Source organism: Scomber japonicus, chromosome 6 (genome assembly GCF_027409825.1).
Source record: "Scomber japonicus isolate fScoJap1 chromosome 6, fScoJap1.pri, whole genome shotgun sequence".
Classification (NCBI taxonomy): Eukaryota; Metazoa; Chordata; class Actinopteri; order Scombriformes; family Scombridae; genus Scomber; species Scomber japonicus.
Window position 1 is genome coordinate 20,160,856 of NC_070583.1, and position 27,555 is coordinate 20,188,410.

General features: G+C 38.2%; 4 protein-coding genes across 4 annotated transcripts; 1 reads left to right on the forward strand and 3 right to left on the reverse strand.

Moving 5' to 3' along the window:
• Positions 1-269: 269 nt before the first annotated feature.
• LOC128360756 (protein FAM181B) lies at positions 270-1,502 on the reverse strand. Its single transcript, XM_053321252.1, is given in 3 exon segments — positions 270-1,396; positions 1,399-1,469; positions 1,471-1,502. Coding segments are annotated over 3 exon segments (1,230 nt in total).
• Positions 1,503-5,236: 3,734 nt separating this feature from the next.
• On the reverse strand, positions 5,237-15,574 carry prcp (prolylcarboxypeptidase (angiotensinase C)). The gene is made up of 9 exons (XM_053320843.1): positions 15,115-15,574; positions 11,255-11,395; positions 11,070-11,171; positions 10,619-10,800; positions 9,715-9,872; positions 8,647-8,819; positions 6,518-6,685; positions 6,205-6,392; positions 5,237-5,868 (listed from the first exon to the last, which is right to left on the reverse strand). Exons 1-9 carry the CDS (start codon positions 15,292-15,294, stop codon positions 5,646-5,648), a joined length of 1,515 nt encoding a protein of 504 aa, XP_053176818.1. The 5' UTR covers positions 15,295-15,574; the 3' UTR covers positions 5,237-5,645.
• A 2,266-nt stretch (positions 15,575-17,840) lies between these two features.
• rab30 (RAB30, member RAS oncogene family) lies at positions 17,841-23,388 on the reverse strand. The gene is made up of 5 exons (XM_053320949.1): positions 23,274-23,388; positions 21,555-21,653; positions 21,375-21,458; positions 21,098-21,281; positions 17,841-19,554 (listed from the first exon to the last, which is right to left on the reverse strand). The coding sequence occupies exons 2-5, from the start codon at positions 21,645-21,647 to the stop codon at positions 19,304-19,306; spliced, it is 612 nt and encodes a 203-aa protein (XP_053176924.1). The 5' UTR covers positions 21,648-21,653; positions 23,274-23,388; the 3' UTR covers positions 17,841-19,303.
• A 1,071-nt stretch (positions 23,389-24,459) lies between these two features.
• ndufc2 (NADH:ubiquinone oxidoreductase subunit C2) lies at positions 24,460-27,469 on the forward strand. The gene is made up of 3 exons (XM_053320782.1): positions 24,460-24,700; positions 26,610-26,753; positions 27,266-27,469. The coding sequence occupies exons 1-3, from the start codon at positions 24,562-24,564 to the stop codon at positions 27,313-27,315; spliced, it is 333 nt and encodes a 110-aa protein (XP_053176757.1). The 5' UTR covers positions 24,460-24,561; the 3' UTR covers positions 27,316-27,469.
• Positions 27,470-27,555: the final 86 nt, after the last annotated feature.

The window sequence follows — 27,555 nt, forward strand, 5'->3', positions numbered from 1 at the left end:
AAATGATATTAAGTTACTTTATAGAGCTTTTCACAGTTTTTTAATGATAGAAAAAGATTTGAGCTCCATATTTTTTTTATGGGGGTGGGGGGGGGGGGGTCAAAAAGTCTTATGACACACATAGTAATGGTACAAAATGTTCCAGCTGCAATATTATGTACTTCCAAAACAAATAAACAAATATGGTACAGTAATATCAAACTCTCTTAGACTACTGTTAAACTTGTCAAAGCGATTGCAGCCCTTCTAAAAACTAATTTGTCAGTTTCTCATAGAGATGAATAGTTAGCTCTGTTGTAACCAGCACTTATATCATAAGTAACCTGAGGTATGGAGCAGTCTGTGAAAAAGTTTGAGAAGGCCAAAGTACACAGTGCACTATCCTCTATGGGCCCAGACGCAGCCTCAGTGTGACAGTAGACAGGAGGCTGGGCTGGGCCTGTACGCAGACTCTCCCCAAGTTTCTTAGAAGGTCCAGAGCAGCTATTCCATGGCTCAGAGTAAAGAAGACCACCAACTAAATGGTGAGCGTCATAGGAGGAAGGATCCGGGCCTCCCATCTCCGGCTGTACCCGCACAGGCATGCTTTGATAAAGGTCCTGGTCACTGACCATATTGCTGTAATCAGGTCCCAAGAGCTCAAAGAACTCTGCGGCTTCAGGATTTCCTCGTTCAAAGTCCTTCAGCGTCATCCCAGATGTGGAGCTGACTTTGGAGCAGTTGGCTGGCTCAGTAAAGAAAGAGGGAGGCAGATTGCGATGCCTCAGGGGTGGTTTCTTGGCCTTTTCTCCCCTTATATCCTTCACAGGGCTGAACAGGGCTGCCAAGCTCTTGCTCTGTAAGTTGGCATGCACCCCATCACGCTTAGGTAGAGTTTTGCTCTGCAAAGGACTGGGTTGAGCCAGGGGGGAACCCTGTCTTTTAACTGGGGCATCTGCTACATTTCCTGGTGTAATAATGCCCGTGCACCTTTTGATCTGCTTCTGTAGATACTTCCGGTGATTAACTTTCCTCTTGGATTTCACTGGCTTGTCCAGAGCCAGCTTGATATTGCTGGAGGCTGAGTCTATGAAGCTCAGCAAGTCTCTAGTGGTCTCTTTGTAGTCCTCATCATTTTCTGCCTCACCCAGGAGACTACCATCCAGAGTTTTCTCCATGTCGTACTCCATCACAGAACCAGGAAAACAGAAATTCAGGAACTGAGGGTTCATGATTGCAGTCTGAACAGCCATTACTCTGTTAAGCCCAGCGGCTACACCTATGGCATCTGCTGTGATCCCTGAACCAAAAGTTTCTTCAGAGCATGTCGTTTCTCTTTTGACAAACACTTGGTCCTGATGCTGCTCATGAGCTTCCTGTAAACATTCCAGAGTAGGAGTGATGGGCTCTGAGGAAAGCAAGAAGATCTTTCAGGGGGCAGGACTAATGATGTCAGAACATCAAAGAGGAGGGGCAAAGGGACCGCAGGACTTAACTCTTTGCTTGTGCCTGGCCACCTGCATCTAAGAGGGATTTGTCTGAAATTCCCTGCTGAGTTGAGGACAATAACCTCCGTCAGAACTCTCCCCCTCTAGTTTAACTGTTTATGTGTGCTTTGAACCAAAAATGCTTTCATGAAACCGGAGAATATTACTGTAACACTGAGCAGAAAAGCCTTTAAAATCCTGATCCTGATGTATAGAGTATTTCCGCCAGGCAGAGTAATTATACAAACACTTCTCTATTAGACTTAAATCTTAATATCCTGATTTCTTTTACATGACTGTTAAACAAACCATGAACCACAAAATCTTAAATATCCCTCAAAACATCTCCCACAACTAATCAGGATAATTATTCATGTGATTTCTGGATTATTTTCAAAGAATTTAAACCACTACTCAATTGTCATGCCTACTACTGTAACTTGTACAAACCAAACTATCAAATCAAGGCTTTACACTAATGATGAGAAAGGCTTTTTTCTCGGTGGGAAAATCTTTGTGCCCAAACAGATGCCACTATTTGGGGGGATCTTCCCGACTGCTTGCTTGTGTCTTAATCTGCTCATGGCAAAAGTTGATTTCTAGTGCATTCCCAGGCCAGTGGGAATTTCTGCCCTGGCCTGACAACTATTATGGGCTGCCTTTGACATAAAGCCCTACAGGGTCTAAATAGCCTCTATTCTTCGCCCGGCAGTGAAAGGGAGCTTTGTGCCAGAGATTCATTAAATTGCACCTCACAGCCCCTTCGTAAAATGGGTCTCAATAATGAACAGTCGATTTAACTAGAAAAGCTGCCGGAGCTGTTAAATTAAAGGGGAATATAGTGCAGTTCAAGCTCAGTGTGCCAGAAGAAATGTTGACCTTAAGAAATCCTGCGTATGAAACTTCTGTTGTAATGTTTTTACAGGATGTTTCTCAGCCAAAAGTGAATACAATGGCGGATGTGTCCAAGAGCCAGATTGTTATGTTGCCAGCACTTATCCCAATTTTCAGCGGAATTTCAAGTGATTTTTAAGTGATTGGACTGTTACTGTTTAACTATACAATAAAAAAAAATGTAAATTACACTCATATATTTACTATGTGTTTACCAGAGAATGCAGCAGTATATATCTTCCCCACACCAAGATCCCATTAAGCCTTCATTTATTATTCTTATTTGAAGATCAGATACATTGCAGCTAAATAATTGAAAGAGGATCTCTCCTCTTACAAAAGTGCATATTAAGTTCAAGCAGTGGCTCATTTAAGGGTTGGAGCCGGAGGGATAAAAAAAAAGTCTAAAGCAGCAAGGGAGTGAGGCCGTTAAAAATTCTTTCTTATGCTAATTCCTAGAGAGAAAGGAGACAGTGAAACTGATAGCACTGATCTAATTATCTCTGGCCCAACACAAGTCTGTGACTGAAAAGGAGTCCAGAAAACTCAAATCTATGAGCAACAAATGGTTACAAAACAACGATTATATTTCTCCTATACAGCTGGCAATTAAACAATTTTTGTCTTTTCCTAAAAAAACTAAAAACTAAAAAACAACCATGCAAGTGTTAAAACTATACTTTTGAGCATTCAGCTGTACCTGTCATTACATTCAAGCAAACTGTGAATTCACAAACTTAAAGTTCATTGCAGCGATAAGTGTAGGAGGAAAATGGAGTTGCAACCATATCCCAGCATGATTCAGTGAGGAAGGAACACTGAGCACTTAACGCCTGCTCAAAGTGATTTTGCCCTGTTCTCTTTTCGTGAGGCACAATTTTGGCAAAGTGACATCATCACAGTCATGGCAGCCATATCCCCCTTTTTTCCAGTCAAGGGGCTTTGGCTTTTGTGCTGGTGGGTCATTCACATCACAGAGCCTGACGCACAGATCCCGGAAACAAGTTTCCATTGTTGCATAAAGGCTGAGAGGGTGAAAGGGGATGGGCTGTGGCAGACCGGCTAGGAAAAAATATATAAAATAAGACCAAAGCTAAGGAAGTTTTAAGTTGTTTCCACTCTTAAGACATTAAATGTGAGATTAAGTGTTAAATTAAATTGCTGTAATGGCCCAGTGTTTATTTTAGCATTAATTAGAGGTCCAACTATGGATTGCATTTTCAAAAACTCATTATGTTGGGACTTTGGGGGAATTTTAAATTAGAGGAAATCGTTTTGTAATCTGCTGTGCATTTTCCCAAAAACCAGCAAGTTGTTAAGTACACAGATCCATATTGTTGATATATTGTTAAACATTACCACCACGCCCTTATTCAGCAGCACCCAACCCCGAGGGAGCAGGGTGCTGAATGCAACGTGATGTGACACACACAGGCTTAATCTCTTCCTACTAGTGTGTGGTCCCTGTCTGTGCGGGGACATACTCAGAGTTTGGGGTCGAGCGAATACTAATAACACCTTTGATTGATGGCCGGTGTCAGAGACTTAGAAAAGGCTGGCAAAATTAATGACCTCTCAAAGTCCTGAGAAAAGTTTAAGGAGGACATTTAGCGGTGGAGACCCCATCCTCCCCCATGTTTAGCTATGTTTCTTTCTACGGGGGTGTCTGAGATTCAGTCAAGCCTGTGACAAAATGTTGAGAAGTCAGGCTTTGTGTCTCCTGGTAGAAAATCAACCCACATACCAACATGTCCCCCTTTGCTTCACAAAGTCATGTCATGTCAGGAACTATTGCTTAAAAAGAGGAGGTGGGGGGGGAAAGAGAACTGACCAGACTAGCTCAAAGAAAATTACAAAGCAAGAAGACATGTTTTCATGGCCAGTTTAATTGTTTTAGTCTTATTCACTCTCTAATATTTTCATGACATTTGCACCTTTTATCTTGACATTTGAAAGAAGAAAGAAACCGCTAACTTCAAAAGGTTTAGTCTCTGTTGATTCCTGCATCCACTCACTGCCTCACTCTTAACCTTCCATCAACCCCTCTCAACCTCCCTGGCACCCCAGGAGTTGTATTAATAATATTACTAGCAGGGGGGAACAAACCAGAGTCTATGGGCTGCCTTGGTGCCGCAATTTAGAGCTTTAATGGTGGCCAGTGAATGAATGTGTGCCAGAGGGAATCCCACAGGTTGGTCCACAGGGGTGAGGTCAGCAGGAGTAGCTGCAATAACCTCCCACCACTCACTTTATTGGCCTCCTCCGATTTGATTTTTATTAAATCTCAAGCACATGCAATTGTTCCTACTAGGTGGAAGTAACTTAAAAGCCTCAGTGTGTCACAAAGAGTCAGCTTGGCAGGACAGAATTATAACCATAGCGTATGTAATTAAAAGACAATTAGAAAGAGACCATGTCATTCATTTATTTTTAATCAGTTTCTGTGGAAGACTTGTTTTTTTGGGAATGACAGCATATTGAAGAAATGCAATACAAGAATAGAAAAAACGGGAAAGGCACTGTTCTTTTGTGAAGAAATCAAGTTTAACATCACACTCCGTGCAGTGGAAAGCTTCTTTTTAAAAAACAAAATTATATTTGGTGTCAAACTTTTCTCCTGAGATTTCTGTGTTACTAAGCATATTACAATATGCACTTGTGTTGAAAGAACAAAAACGCCTGAGTGATAGCATTGGCTTATCAATAAAAAAAAATGAAGGTGTGTAAATTTGAATTATTAAACTAAATGGCCAAAATATGAATACAGATGCAGATACAAAGCACTGAATACTGAGTGAAGCAATATAACAAGAGATTTGAGGCAGACAAGCATCAATAGATTTTGGCAAACTTGACATGGGACAAAAAAGGTCTTTTGATGCTGATTACATGAGTAAGCAAAGATATTTACACTACACTGCATTGTTTCCAATACATTTAACTTGACAAACAGATCTTACTTTTGCAGATAATACCAGTACCTTTCTGTCTTCCAAGCATTTGGAAATTTATAGTGTGGCATAAAAAAATGGAGTGTGTCAAATGAGGTCAGAGAGGATCGTTGTCTGATACGCCGGCAGTGAACACGACTAAATGATTAAAAAACTGTCCAAAGTGATTTATAATTTTGTTATTAAAATCTTGAGTGATTTTTTTATTTCAGATGTCATAATTTAATGATTAAAAAAAAAAGATCTCCTAGATTGATTTAAAAAGGGACAAATATAAAGCTATAGGCAATCCTGGATATCATGAATATCCCAGTGAGGTAACATTTTGCAGCTTTTAAAGATGATGGGGGTGTTGCAGTGTCTTTTTTGCCTGCTTGATCCACTCCTTGAAATACTTCAGCTCTAACACCCGGGCTGCACGAACTGAAGGAGGGTCATTGTCATTGCTGTAGCGGAGGTCCAAGTGATGAGCTCCGTCAGGGATCATGATGGAAATCAGTGAATTGGATATGTTGTGAGTTACTCCACCGGCCGACCACGGATCAAGTCCTCCGTTACTGAAATACAACAGTAGAGACAATGTGAACTGAGAATATACGATCAGACATTTGTGTACCACATATTAGAGTGTTCATATCAAGTATGTAAAGTAAGAAAATAATGTAACTGTTGGTTCTGGTGTAAATACATCAGCATTCACTCACAGCTTATATTGAGCATGTCAGTGTCACACACAAACATAACCCACCTTAGTGTTAGTAATTAAGATATATATCAGAGTCAGTCCTTTATCTTTCTTTTATCCATCCATTGAAGACTCTTTTACTGCATTCAACAGACCCCCAAAAAATTTACTTTCAGCCCCAGTCTGGCATTTTACATTTGATGTTTACCTGAAGATAATGTTGCTGTGAGAGGCGATGTCCTTCCCCCCGAAGACTGTGCCTGCCCAGTCAGGTCGAGGCCGGACACCAAACATGGCGTTACACTCATCAGAGAAGGCCTGGAAGTTCCACTCCCCGGGTTCAAACATGTCGTGGACGCCATCTGTGCACATCGGCATCACCATCTCTGTGCAGGCCTGGGGATGAGGGATGAGGGATTGAACATGCATTTATTCTGACAGGTAAAGCTGCCCCGTGACACATCTGTGCAGCAATTTATTCAGCATGACAACACAGAGCACAGCGCGACCTGTCACCACACCTGGTAAAACCAGCCGAGGAAACCGAGGTTGCCAGTTGCTGTTTGAGATATGTTGAGACAGGAGGAGCTTCCGGTGTAGTTGTAATAGACCTTCGCTGCTTGGGAGACGCCATGCAGCAGTTGATAGTCAGACACGGTGGAATCGAAAGCCAGATTCTTGCACACCACCTTGAAAACACCAAAAAACAGAGCAAAACTTAAAATAATAAAAGTAAAAGTATGTGATTGCATTAAAGTTTAGGCAAGTTGTTGAAGATATTTACAGCACATGCATTTTCTTTTTGAGGAACATAGGAGGAAAAAAATGTGTATATCTTATTCCTTTACATCCAAGTTGTTTACAAGACTTGCTTTCTTGTGGCTCGTGAAGTGTTTTCCACATAAAAAGTGGTGGCGCCTGATTTGCATATGAAATTCCCTGGAATGAACTTGAATTTATTGCTCTAATCTTGGCACGAGAGGAAAAAAAACAATCCATTGACTTAAATCACTTATCTAGATGATTTAAAATTTTTAAAGGTTTTCCTCTCATTACTACTGCTCTGATTAATCACGCTTGATTTCTCACTACTAAAAAGTGTGGATGATAAATATTTGAGCTTCAGCTTTTGTTTGATTTCGCTGCGTGTTGTTATGGTTGCAGCAGCAGAGTTGGCCGCGTCCGTTGTTCGGCAGTCTTTGTGAGAGGCAGAGAAACTGAGCTTTCTTGTTTTAGAGGGGAGCTGCACTAGTGTGGAGTCTGTTACTAAGGCTTTTGTCTGCAGGCTGGGGAGGAGTTGGTGGTCGATGGACGAGGAGGGCCACAGACATGTCCAACCAAAGATTTATACCGTGAAAAAAAAACACCCCAAAAAAACACTGCAATTGCTCCAAAGCATCTTCTCCTTACTTTTCAGATAGGATTAGGCTTATACATTCATCTCTGCCAACAGATTTCCCTCCTCTAAGCCCTCAATACCCCGTTCTCACACTCACTCAGATAATCACATTAGCTTTGTCATTAAAAAAGCTCCTCTTTGCACCCACTGCCTAAACCGCTTAAACCACCCATAGGGGTTGCATACATTAAAGCCAAGGAGCCAAAAAACTCAAAATGACCATTTAGTGTTTATTTTACCCTACAAGGTAGACCTGGATCTATTCAGTGGCTAAATGATAAACAAATACGAAAAAAAATTTATCACAGTAGTATATATTATGTATGAATGTTTGCTTATGAGACGACTGCTGTGTGAAGCAGTCAGAGGGGGGTTGAAGAACCAAAAAGAGTCGAGGGTCAACAGCAATGCATGGTTTATGCACGTGACATGCCAAGGTGACTGGTAGAATACACTGCGCCCAAGTCAATCAATCCCTGGAAAAACAGCCGCTGTGCTGTCACAAGCTTTTTAACATGAAAACAAAGGGAGTTTTGCAACGTTGACAATGAAAAGGATGGTTTTGAAAAATGTTGGATTTTTTATTAACTATATTAAATGATTGGACTTATTTGCAATCTTGGCAAGCTCCAGCCCATTACCTTTTCACATCAAGTGTCTAGTGAAGTATTTGTAACAATCCCATTGAAATGAGAATGGTGAACCTTTGTTTAATGGTCTCATGAGCTGCACTGGGCAAATGTCCTCCTTCTGTGTCACCATGTGAGCGTCCCAAGAGGAACACCTCAGAGATCTGACGGAGTGTGCAAATGAAAGGACTATTGGTACGAGAGAAGAAAAGAATGGTGGCTTACTTGTAGCTGTTCATCTAAAGAATACTTAAGAAACTAGATCCTTATGAATATTAATGAAGTTAATTGACAGCTGTTGTAAACAAAAGCTTGGAAGACCACAACAAACAATCTGCTGAATCTCAGATTCATTTCAATTAAGGACAGGCTGTCAGGCAAATTCAGGCGCTTAACCAAAGACCAAAGGAAAAAAAAAAGTCAAAGTTGCAATTAAGTAAAAACCTTTGACAATAAGTCAACTGGAATTTTAACTAGACCTCAATTTTTTCCAGTTCAGTCCTTTTTTCCCTCCATACTACAAAGGCGACTACTGTCAAACTTCATTTTCAAACAGTTTTGAATCATTAAAAACTACTACTGCAACTATTTGAACAGTTATTTTAGTAGAGACGGCTTTTACCTGGATTGGCCAGCGAGGCAGTGGCTGGAGAAAGTTAGCCTCGTATGGATAGTCCACCATTGCCAGATTCACCCAAGTCTCTTGGAGCCAGTTCTTGAAGCCGGCAACGTCAATTATGTTTTTAAGCGGAGTGCATAAACTGAATTCTTCTGAGAGCCACTGAAGACCAGATACTTCAAAAGAGAGCAAAAAAAAAGGATTAACTGTCAGTATATAATATTTCTCTCTAGGGTGATGGTTGGTTAAATGGTTATTTTTTTATACAAAACCTCACAATAGCTTTAGCTGTCACAGTTGAATTAAATAACTATTTTTAATGAAAGTTTTTAAAAGTTTTACTTTCCAGTTTTCTGCTTTTCCAATTTTAATCATCATGATCTCATGTTTTTTTTTCCAGCTGTCAAGTGTGGACAGATGCAACTTAAGTGACAACCACCATCCACCTACGCATTTAAGGCTTCTCTGGATCTCTGTGTTTGGCTAACAAAATACTAATATTAAGGATGTTATCTCTGTATTTCCACTGATAATGACAAGCACCATTATCTCAGTACTTGCTTACTTGTACTGCAATGTGATGGCACTGCTCAATATTGTACCACTGCATTACAGCATGTGAAATATTTAGTTTTTATTGGTCTATGCTAATTCCTGATGGAGTTACGAGAATAAAAAGTGACACCTTATGTAAAAGATAAAAAAAAAGGTACCAGGGGATCGTATTTGGTCACACTTTCTTATTCAGGTCTGACAGGAGCGCTTCAGAGTGAACCTGTCTGAGTTATGCAGATTATACATTTTATGAATCCACATATTCTGTCCAATCTGTCCTCTGTGGAGAGGCTCCAGACGTTATGCTCGATGGTACTACAAGTTTGATAATAGCCGCCTGATTTTGGGCTTAAGTAGACAGTTGCTCCAATTTACAAATGCTGATCATGCTGTATGTGCAAACATGTATAAATTACTCATATGCAAGAGTTTTCCTTGTAAAAGAGATGAAACATGGCGAATTTCCTACAACATGACAGATAAGACTAATCAATCCATACTGGCTGCATGACTTACCATTGGAAGAAACATTGTTAATAGCCTTCCATGACCTTCTGATGTTTGCATCACAATTATAGCCACTTTTGGCAAAGTCCTGTGTTACTATTTTGTAGAATTCCCCACATGGCACCATACCAGGGAACTGCCATATTGGTGCAGAGGCTGCCAGAGCTCTGAAATACAGGATGAAAACCATTTAGTACCGCATTACACAGCGTTACACAGCATTACACAGCGTTACTCAGCGTTACACAGCGTTACACAGCGTTACACAGCACAGCGTTACACAGTGTTACACAGCACAGCGTTACACAGCACAGCGTTACACAGCACAGTGTTACACAGCGTTACACAAGCAGTACATCCATCATCCATCCATCTAAATGACATTTGTGTAACATGTTAGCTAGCAAGGCAGCATACTGATTACAAAGTATATAATTGAAGGCTTTCTGACTCAAACACATAACATGTTTGATCATTCTCAGGTGCTTCTGAGAAAAGGCTCAAAGTAGAACTGCAATGGACATGAGCCTTCCACCCTCTGATCAAAACGCAAACACTGCACGTCCATTCATCTGTTTTGATGAAACAAAGCTCTAGTGTTTGATACAGACATTTATTCGCCCACAGGAGATTATGAAAGTAAAACTATAGACCAAAATCCTGAGCTTACACTCCATCCAAGGGAAGCATAATCCATAATATGAGATTTTTCCCTTTTTGTCCTTTCAATATCTGTTGGTGTTTACATATAAGGCTGCAATGTGCTTGTATGTGAATTCTTGGTATTAACGCTGAATACTTCTTTTCTTTGTCACGTTTTGCTACGCTTTGGAGTAGTAAACACGCAAACATGGAAAATGCATCTTCGAGGAAATCCAACCTGCAGGTTCCCACAACTGCACATTTATCTTACCCGACAACAATATTGGGATATTTCATCCTGAACCAAGCCGCGAGCATCCCTCCATAAGAACCTCCGATAGCGATGACTGGGCTGTGTTGAGCTCCAGATACAGTGCTCTTCATGTTCTGAATCAACACTGCAAAATCTGCCAGGGCCTGCTCAGCGGTCAGGTAGTTTAGGTGTTTGGCATCCTGGAAGCAAAGTGCCATCATTCATGTTGAAAAAAATAATACACAAATGTAAAATGAATTGCTGGCACTGAGAGTAGCTAACACCATTAGCAATCATGCACTAGCGTTTGAGGATGAACTGGCCTGTATCTGCTGAATCAGTTATTTCAAGTACATTTTTGGAATGAATAGTTAATTGTTAATTATTTTGTGAGATAATCATAAAACCAAATGTATTTAATCAGATTTTAATTAGAGTATCACAATTGTGAAATTACACTTTCACCTACACTGTAAGAGTCTTGTCCAAATGGCAGTGACTCCCCATAGTAACGATGTTCTGCAAAAACTAGCATGGCGCCCATCTCCTCCACAATGTCCCACATGAAGCCCTGAAGAGAAAACAAAAGACATGTGTTGAACTAGACTGGAGATTACACGCAGTGTAAATACAAGATAACAGCTAAGTATTTACAGTGTTGTTGCAGAACCAGGCGATGTCTCCTTCATTGCCAGTGTAGAACAAAATGGGACCACCCGGGTGATGCCAGTATTTGTCAGCCACGAGGTATCGCTGTTTGAAGGTGCCATCCTCTAGGAATCCAAAATGATCAATCTGTAGGAAATAAAATGAATGTATGATCTTAAATGTATTCAGGAAGGTAATATTTCGAAGTAGTGTGCTGAAAAGGAAGAAAAAATTAACTGAGCGAGGAGAATATGACTCACTACTGAAACTAGTGATTAGCATTCTGATGAGGTAACTTAACATGAAGTTGCAACTATGAAAATCTCCCTTTCAATCTTTACTGCAATCTCACTGTGATATAAAGCAGTCAAGCAAGTCAGAGCCAGTGGGAGAAATGTAAAAATAGTATCTAAAGCTTAGTAAAAAAATGACAATCTCTTGGGCATTGGTCAAACTCTTTGGCAGAAAACCTTATGTGGCCCAAAATGTATTGATGTTAAAATCAGAACATAGCATTCAGAGCTGCAGCTCAGTCCACATTAAACTGCTCTAAGGTGGGTGTGAACAGCGGATATCGGGCCCGGTGCCAACTATGGTGTTGCGAGATGACAGTTCTGAGGTTGGATTTTAAGGTAATTAGCCCCAATTTGTATTGGAAAATTTGGAGCCAGTTTAAGGGATGCCACATTAGTTCCACTTTAGATGAGCTCTGAGATGTTCTTTTCATCAAACCTCGGGGATTCTGGGGTATCTTCCCCTTTCAACTATATTTCCTGTATTCTTCGTTAAACAAAGGCAGAAAAGAAACCAACAACTTCACAGAGAAGACAACCCCATGAGGCAACTGAGCGCCACAGTGGAGTTGTCCAACCCTTGAAACAGCCCCAACACTTAATACAAAATGTTTTTTCTTTTTTTTTTTGTCTCTCCTCAGTGGAAACAAAGCGAGCAGCAATTTTATGAGCCAATGACAGCAAAAAGATTCTGGGGCTTCAATGTGTTCATTCAACCCTCGACTCCTTAGCACTTGGCACTGCTTTTAAGTGTGAGGAGACCATGAGACAGTTTAAAGGGAAGTGTCGGCGGTTTGGCAGCAAAATACGTTTCAGTGGGTTTGGTCATCCAAAGTGTAATGTAAAAGTTTTGTGAAAAAAAGAGTTTGAGCTCTTTAAAAAGCTGCATAATTTGCTCAGATTTTGTGTGATCAGTAACTTTTTATTTATCAGTTTTCAAATTATACACAGAATATTTTATTTTAGGAGTGAAACTCTTCTGTTACTGAAAAGCAAACTTTCTTGCAGTGCAAACAAAAATATTCCTGTGAGAAACTGTGATCTATATGCCAAAACTAAGCAGTTCTATATATAAACTGCTTCACTATAAGGATCCCTGCTGTGAACTGTATCACTTGCACCCACTCAGTATGCAGACTGGTCTCATAACAACTCCACACCCTGATAAGCAGTGCCACCAGGTGGTTACTGCAGGCAGTACTTGAGCAGTTTGTATCAATTAAAATGCAAACCACATACAGTACATCTAGTGGACCAGCACTTATACTATTCCATAGAAAAGGAGGTTGCATCTGTTGTGTTACAGTCCAGCAAGCTGAGCCCTGAGGGAAACAGCCAAAGTACGAGCTACAGTAAACTGCAGCAATTAATTCAGAGGATGCTAAAGGACACTTCCATTCATTGTCTGAAGGCAAAATGCAGTCAAGAGGATTTCCTCTGGACAACTGCTAGATCACTTGGTGCTCTCTTCCCAGCAGCCTGTCCCACAGAGAGAGTAGAAAAAGTCTGCATGATGGATGATTTGTTTGTGAAAACAGCAGACTTGCTACTGGTCCAGAAAAGTACATAACAGAGATTTTCTTTCTTGTACTTGTCAAGGAGAAGTATACAATGCCTTGTTGACTGGCAAAAAACACACACAACAGACAAGACAATGGGTGTGAGAAGAGAGGAAATGAGCTTTATCTCTGTACTATCTTTGCTGATGAGGCAGGATGCCGTGGGTGGACCAGGTGTGGACCATTGTGCCCAAATCCAAATACTGTTAAGTGCACTTTATACACTATTCACAGTGTATAAATATCATTATTATGGCTACAACTAATGGCTTTCATCACTGATTCTCTATTAATTGACTGTTGGATGTTTAAAACATCAGAAAACTTTGAAAACGGCCATCACAACCATCCTTAAGCCTAATGTGATGTACTCAAACATCCAAAGATCTTGAAGCAGCAAATCCTCAAATTTCCAAATGTGGAAGCAGCAAATGTTTTCCTTTTTTTTTAAAGAAATTACTTAAATGACTACTTTATCTTTACTTTCTTACACACTGGATAGTCTATTCCCATTGTCTACAATCATGGGTTTTGGGAAACACCTATTGAAAAACTGTCCAACATCTGAGTTAGTGGGGAAATGTACCTTGAAATGTTCAGCAGAGTTTTAGAATGAAAGATAGATTATTGACTACATGTGCTATTTGGGTTTAAAATATGTAATAAAATAAAAGTAAGCACATATGAGCCACATCAATGAAAATACAAAACAGAGAAAAGTATCTTATAGTTAAATAGAATAGAATAGAATTTATTATCATTGTACAACGAAATTGAAAGCAATCCTTATGGTACCATGAGTCAAAAAGAAAGAAGGTGTTTTAAAAGAATAAAATAAATGAGTAATTAGTATTAAAACTAACTAAGTAGTAAACTAACTAAAACTAACTAAAACCCATAATTCACACGCACACACACACACATAAGACATTCCACTTGCTGCCATCAATATTGAACGATTCACCTTAATATTACACTCAAAACTGTAGTTGTAGTTATCTCAGGATGAGGTTTTTGGTTTTTGTAGCAGTTTACATATGAGGAGCAGCTGGATGCACCATTGTGACCCTAATTACCAAACCTAATTGACTGTTTAGTGTGTTATAGTTGGTACAGATTAACTGACACAACTATTGAGGGTATGATGTGGTAGTAAACAAGGAAGTGGGTAAAATGTGACCTTTAGTCATTTTCTGAGTGGTTTGTCTTATGATTTGCAGGAGACTAACCAGCATGACTCTACCTTTCACCACATCCCTGACTACAGGAATAACATTAGTTCACAAGTCACTGAACATGCCGCTGTGTTGCGTACCCTCATCATGCAACCTGAGTCTCCACGAAGAAACAGTAAATGGAAAATATACAAGGTTGAATGAAGATCTCTCAAATACCCCTCTTAGGTAAAGTGTTTCAGATTCACTGGGCCCTGGAGACCTTTTTTGGCACAAAACCAAGAGGGATAGTTACAGTTCTGCTGGCACGAACGCAGCCAATTGTGATAGTTTTCCCTTCACTACAGGAAGCCAGAGGGAAACACCTATTGTCTGCAGGCACAACACATGGACAACTTCCACAGAGCTAAGTGCATTTAATATTTAGAAAGAGCAAGTGGTGCAAAATATTACAGCACAGAAAACAATGATGGCAAGTAATGTGGAGGTAAATAAAAAGGGGATGAAACTTTAACAAGCTGGGAATCATCACATGCAAGCATCCATCATGTTTTCAGAAAACATCTTTGTGAAGTGTCTGATCAGCATTTTATTTTACACTGCACTTTCATTCAGCCTATGTTTCAGGACAAATATGGAGATAATTATTATTTATGTGCATCACTCCAGCAGACTATACAAAATTAAGCCCACATATGCAAACATGTGTTGAAAAAAGTGACGTGGAAGAAGAGAAGTGAAAGAGGAATAAGCCATTAAAAAACATTTTGAAGTACTGTTTTGATAAGGAAGTACGAGATTTAAAAAAACAAAACAAATACAAGTCATTTTAAACTCACCCTCTGGTCAAAGTAGAGTGTTTTATAGCTGACGGGGGTCCCAGTGGAGGAACTCAACCCACCGTGTCTGGTGAAAAGCTGTGATTTGAGGGCGATCACATGTAAAGAGCTGAGACACAGCGTCAGGATGCAAGTAGCTGCAGCTCTCCCCAAAACTCCTGTCTTCACTCCAGCCTTCATGTCTGCTGCTGTCAAACACCTCTCACAACAAACTGATAGTCAGCTGCATGATAATGAGCTCGTAGTGATCCTTCTCTCTCTGTCTTTCTCTCTCTCCTGAGCAGACTTGTCCCGTCAAAAAAAGGAAGTGAGTACTCGCATGTCAGCAAATCCAGAGTGAGACAGTGAGAGCTAAATTTAGCCTCACAGAAGAAGCTGCTGAACAGGAAGCATCAGGGTCAACGTCCTTTACATATTTTTACAACTTTAATTCAAGTTGTTAGCGGACCCGCAGTCAGCAGGGAGCAGATGGTCCCTACTGTAAATATGGTCGCAATGGTTGATGGGAGATTGAGTTCAATACTTCCACGCTAATGGCAGTATGTCATCTCTACTTTGTTTAACTTTTAGTAGCGTACTGCAGCTGCCCTCACACGTGCCGTTACATGCATATGGGACACTGCTTCATCTGTCACTGTGGCTTGTGTTGTTGCACTGCTAATAACTTTTTAATAATCAATGCAAGACACGTCTTATCTGTTATCTGTGCTCTCCATTAAACATCCATGATGCTCTGCCGGTTGTTACATGTGACGTATATTCCGGTGTGCAGAGGATTGTGGGTCAAAAAAATTCAATATAGACAAGCATAGACATAATCGATTATGTCTACGTAGACAGGTACCAAGTGCCAATGATTGATTAGTGATTGATTGATACATGATTGATTGATTGGAGACTATGGCTTATTTCTCCTTTTCTCTCGTTTGTTTCTCTTGATGCTACATCTCAACTTGGACTCCTTGTAAATTTCAAAACGGATTTCATCTCAGATTTCTACAACTTTTGTGTCTCTTTTTGATCTCAGGCAGAGATTGTTATTTTATTCTATTTTATTTTATTTCACTTTTTTATTTCACTTACAAGAAGATTGAATTACAAGAATATTGTGTCAATTTTGAATTCCTCCTAGAGAGAATAAAGTTTACCCTCACTTTAACCCTAACCCTTACATTACACTTTTCAGAGAGGTCTCTCTGTGAACTCAATCTACTGTCTAAAGTTATTGATTGATTGATCTATTGATTGATTGACTGACTGACTGACAATGATGGCAAAAGATTCTAGTACGTTATCTAGATTTTCGTAATGTTTTGTGAATTTTGTATTTATTTATTTTGTTTGTATTTAATTTATAATTTTTGCTGTTTTGCTTTACTTTATTTCACAATGTTTGTACACTAACATTATTTAGGTAAATGATATTTATGTTTATTTTTGATATTTTACTTTTCATTGTTATATTGTTTTTATCTCTTATAGGTGAGGTTTTAAGACAAGCCCATAGTGGGTTTCTACCTCACTCTGTGTAATGTAATGTGTAATGTGTTATTTTTATTTTCTCTGATTTTTATTTTTTACGAATGTGCAAATAAACCAATATAAATCGATATAAAAGAGAAAAAAAGAAAGAAAAAGCAATGACAGAATATTTTAAACCGGGAGTGCCAAACATACGGCCCGTGGGCCAGATCCGGCCCACTGAATAACTTTCTTAAGTCCAAATATTCAATAAAACACACAGCTGTTCTCGCCATTCACAGTTGAGATAACTTGCAATATGATTCAGATTTAAAGGATAGTAACTGACAGCCCTGTCTGCAACAATTTTGTAAGTTTAGGACGATTTATTTAATCTTTCTTAAGGTCGTCGCTATAGTTTTTTATTTTATTTTTTTAATTTGTATCACTTATTACAAGAATACTGCTGTGTTAAATTTTGAATGTCCCTCTCTTTCATGGAGCCTACTGTGTTGAACCATCACATTTCGCAACCGCATGCTTTAAAGTGGAGATGGAGAAGAGGGGTATTTATTTCGTTGCAATCTGAAACCTCACCACTAGGTTCCACTAAATCTTTCCCACTACTACACCATTATGGACACTTTCAAAACTTCATCAGAGAACATGCACTTTTGTGCTGTGACCAGTAGAGGGCGATCAAAATTCATGTTTTTACTCAGGTGACAAGTATCCACTCCACAAGTGTCAAAGAGAGTAGGGTCTCTCTGACATCCCTCTCCACCAGACCTACTTGAATTACTCCAATGTATTGCCTTAAGATTATGTTATATATTGTTTTATGTTACATTTTCTATTAGCAAAGTGAATAATTTAATAGTCTGTCTTCTTCTTCTGCCTCTCATGGGAACATGTTCCAATGCAGCTTCCCAACAGTTGTGGAGAAGTTAACAAAAGCAAGCTGTAAGATTTGGCCTTCAACTTCTGCTTCTCAGTAAACAGAGGCAGAGAAGAAACTCTCCCCTAAGGAGGAAAGACAGATAAGGCTGCAATTGAATAGAAGGATCATTGTGCATTAAATAAAAGGCTGACAAAAATGGTATGAAAAGAAAAATAGTTCTCTGAATATTGCAATTAAACTCTGAAAGACAACTTGTTCTCTATTAATGCATGTTAAATGACGTGCTGTGACCAGTGGAGGGCAATGAAAATGTGGGTTTTTACTCAGGTGTAAGCAATAATAAGACAAACATAAGATATTTAGTGTAATTATTTAATGTTATACAGAGTAGTTGTAGGGATTAATTTGTACACATAAAGGGAAAGAAGCACGACACCCCCATAGTGTTTTCCTAATGTGTTAACAAGAAGATCCAATGGATTACACAATGAGTAACTGCTGTTAAATCTAAGGTAATAGCCAAATCAAAAGGCTTGCCAGTTTTACAAAGGAGAAACAAAATATAAAAGCAAAGTGCTAAGATGTCCTACAAGTTTGTACAACAAAAGACAAAATGTTACAATAAAAATAAGTGTGCAGTATATGGCATTGTGCAATACAGTACATTACATTTATGGCAACTATATGAAAGATAAAGTTTGACCACTACAAATTATGGCAAAACATGCTGGACAATCAATAAAGTTCACAAAAAGCATATGAAATACAACAAGTCATATACGAAACTACATGAACATACCCCTTCAAACAAATAAGAAGCGATACAGTTTCATGGCTAGGCAGCAACAACAAAAGGCAGAAATATTCACGTCTATGGGTAAAACAAAGAGCTGATAGTCGAATAAAAATGTCAGTTGATTAAATTGTTTAATATCTACTTTTGACTGACAGTTTCAGAGGCCTTTTCAACTGCATCGTATTACTACTGCTAATTGCAAGCACTGCAAGTAAGCTGAAAAAATAACGGCGTTACAGAATGCTGTTTCAATGTAGTATTTATAGGTGTTTCAGTTTACATTATCTGACAAAAATATTGTAGCAGCAAGTAAAAATCTTCTATTGGGAACAAATATTTCACAGTTTGTAATGACAAGTGCAAACAACTACTCAGAAATGACATTATGAAGGTTAATAATAACACGGTATGCAATTCTCAGAGCAGAAAAAACTGTAGTGGGGAATAAAATGATTGTGCAATGGATTTTAGTGTAAGTTTGCAAAAAAAAACCTTTTTGCAATTTCATCAGACTTGGTCATTTCAAAAATGTACTGTATGTAAACATATTGTTACCATTAAGTGATAACATCCAATGATCATGAAACATGTGGTCAGCTATACTGAATCTGTAACAAAATACCTGGTTGAGCTTTTTGCTCACATAATACTGCTGGTGAATACTGATGTTTAATGGAAATGGATCCTAAAACCCAAACAGGGAGATTATGCCATTTCACCATGAAAAAGGGAAAAATGGAGCCCTACTCAGATTCCTGGATGCATTAGGCAGACACACTTTACATCCTGTTGCATTGAAGACAAAGTTCTCCATAATGGCAGCATCTTGTCATCAACATGCTTGTTCATGGAAGGCCAAACTAATGTTGACTAACTCCCTTGTACACCTTAAAAAAGGCATGGGACTAGAAATGAACGGACTAAGAAGTGGCTTTATGCCATCTTAGAGGGACGGAGGCATTGGGGCTCGGCCATCTGCCCTCTACAGTCAATGGCTACTGAGTTACCACTGCAGAATTGCTGAGCTCTCTCTAATTGAGGTTGCAGCAGCTCAAGTAACTGATGGTTTTACCCTCACCGGGCATTGGGGCAGTGTCATTGTTGTCCAGCTTGTTCTGCTTGGCCTCTCGAATGAGTTCGCAGGCCAGATCGAGGAAAAGTTTCTCAACATTGTCGGACTCTTTGGCTGAGGTCTCCAGATAGAGCATGCTCTGAGCGTCAGCGAAGTCTTCAGCCCTCTGTCGGAGAACCTCTCTCTTCTCTGCCAGATCTATTTTATTACCTGTAAGACATACAAATGTTATCTATCGACATATCTAACAAGTAAGAACACGGATTCTTGCATCACAACACAGATTATCTCTAGGAACAGTGGTGGGTGTGTGTGGATAACACAGATGGAAGTGGAGGTGTGTGCAAGTGTGTGGGATGGATGTAAGCAACAGCCTTTTCTCAGATATGACAAGAATTTCACAGACGAAATCTCACAAAGAAATATGGCTGCAACTAGGGCTGGGCAATAAAATGATAGTGATACATATCACAATAGACACGTAATCAATATCAATAAAAAATACGTTTGGTAGAATGTTCAATAATTTCACTGAACTTCATTGGAAGAAAAGGTTGGTTGCATGAACAAACTCTCTCGCTCCCTGGTAACCTAGCAACGTATGGAGTGACACGCTAACAGAGAATCATTTAACAGTTTCAGGTTTGGTTGTGACATTCTTGTCGCCTTGTGTTTTTTTATTCAGACTTACCATAAAAATCGGTGAATAAGAAGCACTTTAACGCAATATTTTTCCATTTAAAAGTGGGGTGTGTCCTATTCACCAGTGAAATGCAGAGAGAGGTTGGATATGGATGTAATTATAGGTCTGTAGAAGGCCATCCGCACTAAGAATGATAACTATAACTGTAAAGATAATAATGTGAGAGTCCACACTTGTGAACTATAACGTTCTATATATTCTGGGAGGTATGAGCACCAGGGCTTGTGATAGAGGAGACTGTGAGATTCCCCACAAGCGCACTACGTATGGGAGGAACATGTTGTCTGTTGTGGGAGGGTACATTTGGAGTAGTCTTCCCTCCACCATAAGGGAATGCCCCACATACTCTTCTTTTAAAGGAAAACTAAAACAATGGCTCAAATCAAACCAAAAGTGCGACCACTAACTGGGCTTGAGACGACTTGAACAACCGGTTTTTACGGTATGTGTACATTTATAGTAGTTTATTAGTGTTTTTCATGGTTGTGTTGACATTTCTTTTCCCTGTCTGCCTTAATTGATAACTGAGTTGATTAAAATCAGAGGGAGGTTCAGTTTACAATAAAAATGTTTAAATTGAATATATTTTCCCTTGGTCTTTTTTTTTTAAATAGGTCATAAAAAAATCAATACTTATCGATATCGACTGATATGAAACACTTTTATCGTGATACAGTTTTCAGCCATATCGCCCAGCCCTAGCTGCAACTAAAGATTATTTTCATTACTGATTAAACTGTTGATTGTTTTCTTTATTAATCAAATTGTTTGTGTGTATACAAATTTGTTTGAGTGAAAAATGTCCATCACACAAAATCTTCACGTCTTGTCTTTCCAACGATCCAAAACCCTAGATAGATATTCCATTTACAATTATTTAATACAGAGAAAAACAGGAAATCCTTGCTGGGACTTGAGAGCTAATGAAATGTTAGGTTGGGCTCGGAAAACCAGGCCATTTAAGAAAATAGAGCTTTCTCTCACTGATTCATGAGTCTGATAACAAAAGAAGCACATCAGTTCTTGACGTACAAAGTAACACTTTCTTACCGACTAATATAGTCACCACTTGGTTGTTGGCATACTGCTCAATCTCTCTCAGCCACTCGGGAAGGCACCTGAAGGAGTCCTCACAGGTAATGTCATACGTAAGAATGAGGGCATTGGCACTACGGTAATAACTCTGAGTAATGGAGCGAAATCTCTCCTGTCCAGCTGTGTCCCATATCTGAAGCTGAAATAACAGATGTTTGAAAGAAGATTGTAAGCATCAAAGACATAAAGACACATGCTTTATATATTTTAAAAAAGATGAATCTTGGTGTACCTTGACCTTCTCCCCTTTGATTTCCACAGTTTTAATCATGAAATCTACTCCAATTGTAGCCCCTTGTCCAGGTGGAAAAAGGCCCTAAAATAAGCAGATAGAGGAACTTATAATACAATGGATTATATGCAATAAAATAATGCAGCAATTTCAAACTTGTAAGCACAGACTTAAACACACCTGAGTAAAGCGCCGGACGAGACATGTCTTCCCCACTCCAGCATTTCCTATCAGAACTATTTTGAACAGGTAATCATAATCTTCCATACTCATACTAAACTGGGAAAAGAAAGAAAGGGATGATGAATAAGCACATAATACAAACTGAAATTATACATTTGTCTTAACGTTATGACACAATTCACCTGAAAACACTGGTCAATTAGAAGCTTATTATCTTATATTTATTGCTTTAAGATTATGTTATATTGTTTTATGTTACATTGTCTATTAGCAAAGTGAATAATTTAATAGTCTGTCTTCTTCTTCTGCCTCTCATGGGAACATGTTCCAATACTACTTCCCAACAGGTGTGGAGAAGTTAACAAAAGCAAGCTGTAAGATTTGGCCTTCAACTTCAACTGCTTCTCAGTAAACAGAGCCAGAGAAGAAAATCTCCACTAAGGAGCAAAGACATATAAGGCTGCAATGGAATAGAAGGAACATTGTGCATTAAATAAAAGACACCTGTCAAAATGACCAAAATGGTATGTTTTGTGCCACGCCTGCATGTACAATATGATCTCCTTCAGCCCAACAAAGTGGAAGATTATCTTTTTCAATCATGTGCTCTGAATATTGCGATAAAACTCTGAAAAAACAAGTTGTTCCATATTAAAGCATCTTAAATTTTAAATTAAACATTGGTAAAGCTACCACACTGCCATGAAAGCCTGGAGCATGATTTGAAGACAAAACAGGCCCACAGGTCAGTGCTGTCAAGAGAGATCACTGCTTATATTGATCTAAATCATTTTCACAAACACAAATGTAACAAACCACAAGTGAAAAATGTTTTGGTTTGAATGTTCAGTCTTTAAATATAACTTTGGGTTTAGCTCATTTGCATAAATACGCTGATTTTTATTTTGCTAACTTAATACAACTGTTATTCATGTCTCTGGTAATGACATAAACTATACATATTTATAACATTTGCATTTTTAAGATCTCAAAGGGTGAGCCCAGTATGAGACCAACACTATACAGTGTTGATTTCACTTGACTTAACATTCCCATTTTATATCATATGACATGAACACTCTTTGCTTGGCTCCAGATTTAGGGGAGCTGTCACTTTTGAGGGGGATTATTAAACACTGCTGTAGTGAATCAAATCTGCTAAATGAAACACAAAGATGTAGCTTATTCTGTTGTCAGTAGCCACAGCTGCATGTGAGATGCACGTAAACACGGCAAGAAACACGAAATGTCAGTATCCTCTGCAGCAGCGTAACATCTGAAGCAGGCCCATATCTATATGGGTATTACTATATCTGTGTTCAAAATGCTTTTTAACTAATCTAACTGTTGCTTGTAAAATAGTGGTATCACTGCCCCTGAGGCTCGTTATAAAGCACATTTAGGGTTAAATTCAAACTAAAATGCTAAATGCAAATCTCCTTCCCTGTGTCGCATTTCTTACTTCGACCTTTAATCTCGTCTAACCATCCCTAAACACTACATCATGCCGTTCACACTCAATCTGAAGCAACGCTTCGTTTCTTCTGGATCAGCTCTTCTATTCAGTGTGAGTTGATAGCCATTAGGGCGCAGCTAGCAACAGTAGCAACTAGCAGCTACCGTATGACTCTGGCCATTTTGGCAATATCTGCAGATCCAGGAGACAAAAATGTATGTCAGCCCTGAGGATCGAGTCTGGAAATAGATTGCACTTACCAAAAAAACCGGGGATATCCCCGGACTTTGAACTACTTAGTATGCATAGGTCACCTCATCAAATAGGCGAAGCCTGAACAGGGCAGAGCATAATTCCTCTGGCTGTGTATCCTCAGCAGCCTGTCTGATGGAGGAGGAGGAGGAGGACTGCACTTCAATGATGTCACCACTTCACATGCAAACTAGCTCTACATCGACTCTTTTATTACACTGTATTTCACAGATACCATTTTTATAATCTCCAAGGCAAGTATTCTTTAAGAACAAAATTAAAGGGCCATGCTTACAGCTTTTTTGTGTTTTTTTGCGGACATAATAATCAAGAAAAAAACATACTTTGTTTGCTAAGACAAGTCAGGAATAAACTTTTTCTATAAATATAGTTGAAGAAAAAATACATTTGTGTATGAAATATTTTGCGAAAGTAATGGTCGCAACCCCCTGTCCTAATTCTAATAAAATACATCTTATTGTATTAACTTTACTTATACTGACAATAGTATTCTTATGGCTACAATATTATGTGACCACTGAATTATAGCAAGTCTATATAGGCCACTAACTGAATCTGCATATGTAATTATACATAAAATTGTTGGTAATATTAAGTTACCATCAATTTAGCTAGAGCTAGTTAGTTAATGCTGGTACCCAAAACTGGCTGGTGGTAGTAATCGTTTTTTTTAAATGTCATATTATGTGTACAACAACAACAACAATAATAGTAATAATAATGATGATGATGATGATGATGATGATGATGATGATGATGATAATAATAATAATAATAATAATAAAAATAAAATCATTATTATTATTATTATTATTATGTAATTTGTATAGCACCTTTCATACTTGGTCAACGTGCTTTACGACAAAAATGTACATATACCAAGTGCTTCACATAAAAGGAACATAAAATGAGCATAGATCAATGTTTAAAAACAGTACAGAAAATAAATACATTGTGATATAAAACTGAATACAAGAATTAAAATAACAACACAGATATTATATAATAAAAGTACAAAATCAAATAAAAACAATATATAAAATCAAGTAAAAATACAACAATTAAAAGAGGTGCAGTGGTGACTGAGAGAAAAGCTAATTAAAAGCTAAAGGGAATTTATATCCGGAACTAATACTGCTCTGAGGTGTTGTGTCCGGACGTCTCTTTCGGTTGCACACCATGCCCTTGACTTCCTACGAGAGGTGATAGCCGATGAGTAGCATCCTGTAGATTTGAGGTCAGTCAAATCTCTGAATTAAAGGTGAATTTGTCGCCATGGGGTTCGTACCAGACGAGGGGAAGGTTCTCCCTCCTCCGGCCATCCTCAACCGGAATTCATTCTGGCTCGCCGGCGTCGGCTGGTGCACGGCGATGCTTCACAATGCCATCAACCACAGGCCACCGCTGAAATCAGGTTAGCGTGTCTGCTAAGCTGGCTTTTTTAGACTTTACACTCAAGCATAATGCAACATTTCACCCCCACTCCCAAAAAAAAAAAAAATCGAAATCGAAAAAATATATATAAATGATATGATGCATGTAAGGTCACAGTGGAGCTTATATGAACTTGTTGTGACACCTTCGTTTCAATTGCTAATTGTGTGTGTTTACCTAGTTAAAGCTAAAGCTAAAGCTAGTATCCTCTGGTTTCATTACAGCAGGGTTGTCAATGTTACTTTGAAAATGTAATAAGGTAAAAAGGTTACACATTACTAGTTACCTGTTTGAAATGTAATGAATAACTATTTCAATTACTTAATCAATGTAATGTAACTTATTACATTTGATGACTTTTCTAATTTTCTAACAAATGTTTTCAGCTGTTAGGGTAAGTGTACCCATTAAGCACCGTAATCTAAGTCCAAATGGATTTATAAGGGAGATCATTTCTTATAAAGCAAGATCTATCTCTCATTTGAAAATGTATTCATTAGTTCATGTAGATTTTGGAATATAAAATAAAAATATATGATGAAAAAAGTCAAAAGTCTGGCATGGGCTGAATTGGTACTGTGACACAATTTAAGCCCATGTCATGATTTATGTACAAAATATAAATATAAAGTATTGTTTTCAAAGGAGTAAAAACAGCAATATATGTATACAGTAACATGATAAATATTAAAACATGAGGAAAAAACCTTCCTGAGCAAATTCCGACTTCAGGTGTAACCCCCCTTGTAATCATCAACATTTGTGTAATTTAAATTTCTCAGTAACTAATAGATTGCCGCTACATTTATTTCACTAATTAAAATACATAACACTGTTACATTTAACTAGTTACTCCCCAACACTTCATATTAGGTATATTACAAATTAACTATAAAGTAATTGATTAGTACTTTGATTCAGACATTAGTATAATTTGTATCTGCTCTATTTTATACAAATGGATAATAATCTCATTTCCAGGGTCTGTCTTACAGGGCTCATTTTAGTCTGAGGGCTTTCCTTGGCTCTTAACTATATATTCTATATGATATAAGTCAAATTAGGTTTCTTTTATTTCTGTATTCTAGTTAACACTCCTGATGTCCTCAGGTCAATTTTGGCCTAGGAGTATAACAGGCGTTAACTAAAAAGATAGGTATAGTGTAATTTATACGAGGCCTATTGACCATAATTTCCAAAAATATGTGTAAAACTTGTAATAATAAGTTGAAATGAAGTTGGTTAAAAAGGGTCTAACACAGAATTGGGTGTATTGAAACATGAGCGTATTGCCTAAAGGATGAGTTCACCAATTTTTTCAAATATGTACTAAAACAACAGTCAGATGCCTGATTAAATATTTACATAGTTTTTTCTTGTCACAATCATTCTTCTTTTTCATACTGACCATTAGAAGATCCATCCATAATGTCCCTGCAGTGTAAGTGATGTTGGTCAAAATCCACAATCATCCTGTGTAAAAATGTATTTAAAGTTGATCTGAAACTAATATGAAGCTTCAACTGTGCAAATGAGTTCAATCAAGTAGATATCTTTCAATGTGAGGCTTTTGAGTACCAACATATCTCTTTTTGTTACTATACTTCCACTGCAGCTTAAGAGGGATTTTGATGCTATAAAGACTATAAATATGTCAGATTTCCACTCGATATGACTCTGTCTATGAGTCTATGACTCTGAATATGTCTCATATAAGCTTCAGAAAACTTTTTAAATGCATTTTTGCCTCCATCACTTGTATTGCAAGCCCATTTGAAAGAAATCTTATGGAAGCCAGTATGAACAGGAGGAATGAATACAGTGAGGAAATTTCATACTATGTGCTTAAAGCACAGCTATATTATCTGCCCTATTTTCCCTCTTTTTAGGTGTCCACAGACAAGTCCTGCTTTCAACAATCGGATGGTTCATCGGCTACCATATTACAAAGTATGAAAATTACACTTATGCCAGACTTGACCGTGACATGAATGAGTACATTAGACTCCACCCAGACGAATTTGCAGCGAAGGGTAAGTGAATTTTGAAAAGACACAAATCCAATAATACTGCTGTCTTCTTGAATAATAATTAAAGCACCCGGTATATGTTGCATCATTTCTAATCTTTCTTGATATCGAATATTACTGATGGGCTTTAGGGTGAAAATATGTTGGACTGTATGTTTGGATTTTATACATAAACATAGTGTCCAAAGGAGCGGCCAGTGCTTGTTTTATTGACACTATTGTATTTTAATATCTTTTGCTGCTTATTTGTATTTAGTGTATGTTTTTGTTATTCAATTCTACACAGACATAGAATATGTGCTTTAATATTTTTTCATATATTTTATCTTCACTAATATACTTCACATATACTGATCACAGTCCAAAATCTTGAAACATAGTTAATATTTAGTATGAGCTCCTTGCTGTGTCATAATTTCTACTTCTTGTGTTTGCTCTGCTTCATGACATAAATATAGTGCCTCATTAATGTGTGTAACCAAAGTGCTTCTCTCCATTTTCTTTTATCCCATCAGAAAAAAAGACCTTTGCAGAAATCATCGAGCCTTTCCATCCCGTGCGCTAAGTGTCTGCAGCTGGTGACATGGAAGAGAGAGGGGAGAGGGAAATATTTCGCAGACTACCATCAGTCTTTAATGGTCTTTTTGTGAGCTCTTTCTGTCATATATTCTGTGAAATATAACTATGTATATAATAAAAATACTCCAATTTAAAAAAAATATTGACTGAAATTTTCCTCATAAGTCAAAACAATTAGCATTATTCTCTTCTTAAGGTTGTGTTTCCTTCATGATCAAGAATATTT

What these genes read in the sequence shown, in the direction of transcription:
- ndufc2 (XM_053320782.1), top strand. Translation starts at nt 24,562, where the DNA reads ATGGGGTTCGTACCAGACGAGGGGAAGGTTCTCCCTCCTCCGGCCATC. An exon ending in CAGGCCACCGCTGAAATCAG is followed by an intron (nt 24,701 to 26,609) that starts GTTAGCGTGTCT and finishes CCCTCTTTTTAG; the next exon opens with GTGTCCACAGACAAGTCCTG. An exon ending in AGACGAATTTGCAGCGAAGG is followed by an intron (nt 26,754 to 27,265) that starts GTAAGTGAATTT and finishes TTATCCCATCAG; the next exon opens with AAAAAAAGACCTTTGCAGAA.
- rab30 (XM_053320949.1), bottom strand. Translation starts at nt 21,647, where the DNA reads ATGAGTATGGAAGATTATGATTACCTGTTCAAAATAGTTCTGATAGGA. An exon ending in TCAAAGGGGAGAAGGTCAAG is followed by an intron (nt 21,282 to 21,374) that starts GTACACCAAGAT and finishes CTGTTATTTCAG; the next exon opens with CTTCAGATATGGGACACAGC. An exon ending in AGTGGTGACTATATTAGTCG is followed by an intron (nt 19,555 to 21,097) that starts GTAAGAAAGTGT and finishes TATGTCTTACAG; the next exon opens with GTAATAAAATAGATCTGGCA.
- prcp (XM_053320843.1), bottom strand. Translation starts at nt 15,294, where the DNA reads ATGAAGGCTGGAGTGAAGACAGGAGTTTTGGGGAGAGCTGCAGCTACT. An exon ending in TTGGACAAGACTCTTACAGT is followed by an intron (nt 10,801 to 11,069) that starts GTAGGTGAAAGT and finishes CTTTGCTTCCAG; the next exon opens with GATGCCAAACACCTAAACTA. An exon ending in TGCCTCGCTGGCCAATCCAG is followed by an intron (nt 6,686 to 8,646) that starts GTAAAAGCCGTC and finishes GGTGTTTTCAAG; the next exon opens with GTGGTGTGCAAGAATCTGGC.